Source organism: Delphinapterus leucas, chromosome 10 (assembly GCF_059928025.1).
Source record: "Delphinapterus leucas isolate spDelLeu-1000000601 "Yukka" chromosome 10, BTC_Dleu_Yukka2, whole genome shotgun sequence".
NCBI lineage: Eukaryota > Metazoa > Chordata > Mammalia > Artiodactyla > Monodontidae > Delphinapterus > Delphinapterus leucas.
The window spans coordinates 21970925-21978197 of record NC_143138.1 but is presented as its reverse complement, the minus strand read 5'-3'; the positions used below and the strand labels follow the sequence as shown (position 1 = coordinate 21978197).

The window sequence follows — 7273 nt, the reverse complement described above, 5'->3', positions numbered from 1 at the left end:
CTTTGTGCCCGGACCCGACCCCAGGCACAGATTTCTTACCCGGACCGGGCCCCAGAGGTTTCAGAGAAGCAGAGGACTCCTGAGTGTAAGAGGGGTGGCTTTTTTGGGAATCTGGTGGGTCTTTGACGCATAGAAAGCAGGCACTTTTCTTTAGTCCTTGGGGTCAGAAGTGTTTTCAAAATCAGATTGATGAATTTTTTAAAAAACATGGTGCGTGTATAGTATATTGAATGCATAACACCCCAGGAGCCTGGGGCAGTCCCATATTTTATTACAGAAAGTAGCATCAATATTTCTGTAACGAAATATGAATTTTACTCTAAAACTATAAATAACTACATGTCATTTCAAGCCAAGCTGTTACAAAATGAATTTATGTCACTTTGAGTATTGCCATCAAATGACTTATGAAAATACTCTTGGTTTTCAGAACTCTGGGGGACGTCAAAATTGTGGAGGAGGGATTGTGGAGCCGTTCTAGTTAATATTTTCACTGCCTTATTTCTCTAATCTTGTTTGTTTATGTATCACACAGTATTAAAGCAAACAATTCCTGAGCAAGCTGTTGAAAAAGTCTTAGAGTTAATACCTTTTGTTAGTCATTATTTTTTTCAACAGATAGTTAATTGATGATTTATATGTCCCAGACATTCTTTTGGCACTTAGAATGGTGCAGTGTACCAAACTGATAGATAAAACCCCTGTTCTTATGGCATTTATATTATTGTGGAGTAACAAACAAAAGGCAAATAAAGACATGTTGTCAGTTGGTGGTGAGTGTTACAAAGAAAGTAGAGTAAGAGGGTGGATAATGGTAGGAAAACTTTTATATACAATGAGCTAGAAATGTCTCTTTGAGAAGATGATTTTTGAGCATACTTTAAAGAAACAAGGGAATGCCCTATGCTAATATCTGGGTAAGAGCATTCCACGCAGGTGTGAAGGGCCTCAGGTAGGCTGCATTTAACATGTCTAAAATAGAAAAGGGTTGGAGCAGAGTGAGTATAGGAAAAAGATTACTCTTTTCATTTCTAAAATAATCATATGAATTTCCATTACCAGGAATGTCAAATCCTCAAATCATCTACATCACTGTTAGGCAGATTTCAAAAACCTTTTCTGTTGTGTTTTTCTTCAAGTGGTATAGGCAGTGTTTAATAATAATACACGTGGATTTTTAAAAACTGATGGCAGTTTTTCATCTTAATACTTTCTATATTTTGCAAAGGGGAGTCTCCCTGGAGTGTGAACCTATCTGCAGGGATCCCTCTTCTGAGAGAAAATGAATACAGACCTTATTATTCAGAATGAAAAAAATCCAGGAGGAACCTGTAATAGTAAAGGGGGAGGAAGAGACTTTTTTGTACAAGAAATTGACTTGCAGCAGAATAGCCAGTCCAGCCAGGAAGTCTTCTGCCAACACTTTAGACGGTTCTGCTACCAGGAGACACTTGGACCCAGGGAGGCTCTGAGCCCACTCCAGGAACTTTGCTGTCAGTGGTTGATCCCAGAGAATCATAAAAAGGAGCAGATCCTGCAGTTACTGGTGTTGGAGCAGTTCGTGGCCATCCTGCCTGAGGAGCTCCAGGCTTGGGTGCGGGAGCATCATCCATTGAATGGAGATGAGGCTGTGTCTTTGCTGGGAGATTTGGAGAGAGAACTTGATGGTCCAGAATTTCGGGTGGGAAGAGGAAGCATGTTCTGCTGTGGCAATCAGACCATTAAATTAACCACATTTAATAGTTTGGTCAATAGGAAAGCAGTGAGGGTAACTGAGCTTTTGTCCCTGTCAGGAGTCATTGCTTCTGTCAGTTCATTTTTCTGTCTCATCTCTCCTGCTAAGCTCATTCAGTCCTTTTTCCTAATCCTGTTTCCATGGGAGTTGTTTCCTAAGGTTTTAGCTCTGGTTTTCACAGTAGTTTCCTCCTAAGCCCAATGTTCCCTGATTGTCTCCAGGACACATCTCAAGCAGGTGGACAGGAAATGCTCTGGCAGGCGGTGATATCTCTGGTTGCTGCACAGCAGTCACCAAGTTGTCAGCTCTGGCACGTGGAGACCCTGCTCAAGCACGACTCTATATTCACAAAATATAGAAAGTATTAAGATGAAAACCCCATTTCCTACGAGAGAGGTGAGGAGGAGAGGGAGAAATGTATCTGGGAAGGTGGGTTAGGGTAGCAGGCATCTACTTGGCCAACCAAAGCCATCCTTTACAACTTAACCAATAGTGTTTCTAACCCTAACTCTCACCTGAAATCCTCCCTGGCTCATATACTCTCTCTTTACAAAGTACAACCTTTATTCTTGGTCTTTTAAGCAAAAGATTTTTATTTTATTTGTTTTCATATACCATGTTGGTTTTCATTAAAGCATTAAACTATCACATCATTCTGTTGCTTTTTATACCACCTCTGTTTTACAGTCTCCTTTACAATGACCTTCTAAATGTCCTATCCTACCCTGTATCTGTAAGTTTTCTATACCCATCAGTGATAAAGTCATCTTTTAAGCCTTTCACTTTGACTACATTTCTCCTGTCCTCTTCCACATTAAATTCTCTTGTCTTTTCATGTCAATAGCTTCCCCTACGTGTCACTCCAGTCTAGGTTTGTTACACGTTTTCCTTTCCACATTCTCTACATGCTAAATGTGCTTTCCATTTACTAAGCATCTCCCTTTTTACATCCTGATTCCCTTTAGAATCTGTCTCCAGAAAAATAGCAATAAAGTGACCAGAAGAGTCAAGAAATCAGTCCTTTTCCAGTATTTCCTTTGAGTTCAAGTGGAATCTCCATTTTAATGAGCTCGATGGGACATTTAATTTATTTCCTTCAGGCCAAATTTCACTAAAAATGTGTATTTTAGTGTGTTCATAAAGCAATACTGATGTTAGTTTGTTTGAAGGAATTATTGGTTTACACTGAATCTTCAAGCAATGTTCTATGCGGGGGAGGATTAAGACAAAGGGTTTTCTCTCCAAGCAATAGAGGAAATACACTTTTGCCTTTCTGCTATACAGTGGGCCCTTTGTATCTGTGGGTTGCACATCCTCCTATTCAACCAAGCGTGGATCGAAAATATTCAGAAAAAAAAAATTCCAGAACATTCCAAAAAGTAAAGCTTGAATTTGCAGCACACTGGCAACTATTTCCATAGCATTTACATTGTATTAGGTATTATAAGTAATCTGGAGATGATTTAAAGTATATGGGAGGATGTACATAGGTTATATGCAAATACTATACTATTTTATATAAGGGATTTAAGCATCTTCAGATTTTGGTATGGAGGCATGGGTCGTGGAACCAATCCCCTGCAGATACCAATGGACAACTGTACTTGTATTTGAATGCAATTTAAAGTACTCTTTACACACTTAGACTTTAACAAAGTAGTGCCCCTTTTTGGTGTTAAAGATTATTCTCAATCCTGCCTTAGTAATTATTACATAGGTTATTTATGCCTAGGATATGTCTATTTCAACTTTCCTTTCTAGCATTTTCCTTAATTGAACATAAGAGCTATTTATTAATTGTTGGAGGAGCATGACTAGAAAAGAGATAAATGATCCCTTGGGAGTTTAATATTTCATCAGTTCAAAAAGGTGACATTTCTATTGTTTACTTTTACATATGTTTAAAATCTTCCATAATAAAAAGCTTAAAAAGAAAGTGACATTTAAATGATCCATTTCCTATTTCTGAAAGTGAGACCAAACCTTAGACTGGGAAGTTGACTGCAAAGCAGGAAGTGTCCAAAGGAATGGAATCACAGAAGATGATACTCAACAGAATCTTCAGAGGCAGGAACATTTTCTTGGGGGCTTATTTTGGAGACCTTTGAGAATGCAAGGACAGGTTTGGAGGGCATCAAGGAAACGCAGAGGAAGGGAAAGAACACAAATGTGATCAGTGTGGGAAAAGCTTCATGCACATCATGAATCTTATTGGACATCAGAGAATCACGGGAAAAACCCTTTCAGTGTAAAGAATGTGGAAGAGCCTTCAGTCAAAATACAACCCTTTTAAATCACCTCATAATTCACTCTGGCAAAAAACCTTATCAGTGTAATCATTGTGGCAAAAGTTTTAGTTAAGGCTCAGTCCTTATTAAACATCAAAGAAGTCACACTGGGGAGGGGCCTTATGAGTGCAATGAATGTGGCAAAACCTTCAGTAACAGCACAGGACTTAGCATCAGAGGTACCATACCTTAATGAAATGTTACCAGTGCAATGACTGTGGGAAGGCTTTCAGAGAAACTTCAAACCTTACTAAACATCAGCGAATTCATACAGGAGAAAAGCCCTACGAATGTGATGAATGTGGAAAAGCCTTCAGTGGAAGTTCTGACCTTACTAGACATCACAGAATTCACACTGGGGAGAAATCCTAAGAATGTGACAAGTGTGGGAAGGCCTTCCGACTGAGCTTACATCTTACTGAACACCAGAGAATCCACAAGAAAGAAAAACCCTATGTGTAGTAAGTATGGAAGAGCCTTTAAACAGAGATCAGGTCTTTTTCAACATAAAAAAAAAAAAGCACAACTAATCAAAATCACTTTGGGAATTCCCTGGTGATCTGGTGGTTAGGACTCTGAGCTCTCATTGCTGAGGGCTCAGGTTCGATTCCTGGTCAGGGAACTAAAATCCCGCAAGTGGCGCGGCAAAAAAAATCACATTGCTTTAATTACTGTAGTAAGAATGTTAAGCAGCATTTGTTTCTCGTAGAATTCAGAGAAGCTACATGAGCACTCTCCATATCTGTCACCGTCTCAACTTCTCTGACATCAAAGTATCTACAGACTAGATTCTCTCTCAGGGTGAGCTAAGCCAGATTTTCTATTTCTAGGCCTCAAGGCTGACTAATTTAAAATGTAAAGCTTCAGAATGGCCTGTTTCATCCTATCCACAATGAAATTTAGAGAAAAATGCACACCCATAACCCAGAGTTGAAAGTACCACAGCATTTCTCAAGTGAGTAGTTAAAGGTTTAGGCATTGCTTTTCTTCCTCACTTTTTCTTCCTTTGCTTTATGTGTGGTGATCAAGACCTTAGTAACTTGTTAGATGTTGCTTTAAAAGGGGGTTGACATGGGGTGAGGAAAGATACTAGGTTCTAGTATCCACTACGCCACTGTGATGTTAGGCGAGTCGCCCACACATTCTAGGCCTTAGATTCCTCATCTGTGAATTATGGGACTAGAATATATATTCTCTCAAAGATCCCTTGAACCTCTACAATTGATTTTTGTGAATGCCTTCAAGCTTCTGTATTTAATTCCTCAACCTGACATTCAAGAGGCTCCTCTACAAATTAGTCCCAGTAAGAAATGTTATTTTCTTCACTATCCTACAAGAGCTCTCTGCTCTTATTTTATTTGTCTCACTTTCCCCAGCTCTCCCCAGTACACTCCAGCTTCCATGTCTTTGTCTTCCATTCTAACCCCCTTCATGCCCTGAATGCCCTCTTTATCTTTGTTGTTTCTCCAGTTAAATTTGATGTATGTCTTACTGTAACTCCACTTAGAATAAACAAGTTTTCTGAGCACTGAACCTCCCAGAGGCTGTATGCAGTACTCCTAAGGTGTCACTTAAAAATGGGCTTGGGTTAAATAGTATTGACCCTCTTGAGAATCTCTCTTCCCTTTTTTTCAGACCACTTATAATACCATAGGCGTCATTTCTTTCTAATTCTCTGCCTTCCCTCCAAACTTGCGTTTCCTAAGTATCATTGTTTCAGAGGAGGAAGCAGAGATAGTGGGTTCAATCAGAGATGATGGCATCACATTTAAGGAAAAAAAAAGGAAAAGAAAACCCTAGATAGGGAGTCAAAGTACAGACACCTATATCAGAATTTATGATCAGCTACTGGTAATAAAGATCTGAAAAATACACAAACTGTATTCTTCTCGAGTAAAAGAAGTCTAAAGGTAGATAGTTTAGGGTTGTTGCTTTTACTCCATGGAATCATCAGGGATCCAGGTCCCTTCCAGTTTTCACCATCCTCTGCATGGCTGCTGAAGCACCAGCCATCAATTCTACATTCCAGTCAGCAGGAAGGGCTAAAAAGGGACTCCCAAATCAGTCAGCATCTTTCACGGAGCCTTCTCAGGACAGTATATTTCTTCTTATATTGAATTAGCCAGAATTTAGTCACGTGACCACAACTCACCTTCAAGGGTAGCCGAGAAATGTAATCTTTATTCCACGTGCCAAAGGACACAAATAAAAAATTAGATTTCTGGGGCTTCCCTGGTGGCGCAGTGGATGAGAGTCCGCCTGCCGATGCAGGGGACACGGGTTCGTGCCCTGGTCCGGGAGGATCCTACATGCCGTGGAGCGGCTGGGCCCGTGAGCCATGGCCGCTGAGCCTGCGCGTCCAGAGCCTGTGCTCCGCAACGGGAGAGGCCACAACAGTGAGAGGCCCGAGTATCGCAAAAAAAAAAAAAAAAAAAGATTTCTGTTATCTAATAAAAAGGAGCTACTTATTTAGTAGGCAATCAACAGCCTGCCACAGTCCCAAATAAAGTCATGGCATTTTGAGTTCTAAAGTGCAGGTACTAACTCGTGTGTGTGTGTGTGTGTGTGTGTGTGTGTGTGTGCTGTCAGCGACCATCTACTTTTACTTACAGCAGCTCTGGTCATGGATTATTTGTGAAGGGTTTTTCTTTTTTTTTTTTTAACTTTATCTTTTTATTTTATTTTTGAAGTATCCTTTTTTTTGAATTTTATTTTATTTTATTTTCATACAGCAGGTTCTTATTTGTTATCTATTTTATACATACTAGTGTATATATGTCAATCCCAATCTCCCAATTCATCCCGCCACCACCCCCGACCCCGCTTTTCCTCCTTGGTGTCCATACGTTTGCTCTCTACATCCATGTCTCTAAACCGGTTCATCTGTACCATTTTTCTAGATTCCACATATATGCATTGATATAGAATATTTGTTTTTCTCTTTCTGACTTACTTGACTCTGTATGACAGTCTCTAGGTCCATCCACGTCTCTACAAGTGACCCAATTTTGTTCCTTTTTATGGCTGAGTAATATTCCATTGTATATATGTACCACATCTTCTTTATCCATTCCTCTGTTGGTGGGTATTTAGGTTGCTTCCATGACCTGGCTATTGTAAATAGTGCTGCAATGAACACTGGGGTGCATGTGTCTTTTTGAATTATGGTTTTCTCTGGATACATGCCTAGTAGTGGGATTGCTGGGTCATAAGGTAGTTCTATTTTTAGTTTTTTAAGGAAACTCCATAC

At 39.7% G+C, this 7273-nt stretch overlaps 1 protein-coding gene across 1 annotated transcript; it reads left to right on the top strand.

The window, feature by feature from the left end:
• Positions 1-1282: 1282 nt before the first annotated feature.
• On the top strand, positions 1283-2103 carry LOC111168487 (zinc finger and SCAN domain-containing protein 12-like). Its single transcript, XM_089919855.1, has 2 exons — positions 1283-1681; positions 1957-2103. The coding sequence occupies exons 1-2, from the start codon at positions 1283-1285 to the stop codon at positions 2101-2103; spliced, it is 546 nt and encodes a 181-aa protein (XP_089775981.1).
• Positions 2104-7273: the final 5170 nt, after the last annotated feature.

What these genes read in the sequence shown, in the direction of transcription:
- LOC111168487 (XM_089919855.1), top strand. Translation starts at nt 1,283, where the DNA reads ATGAATACAGACCTTATTATTCAGAATGAAAAAAATCCAGGAGGAACC. An exon ending in TTGATGGTCCAGAATTTCGG is followed by an intron (nt 1,682 to 1,956) that starts GTGGGAAGAGGA and finishes GATTGTCTCCAG; the next exon opens with GACACATCTCAAGCAGGTGG.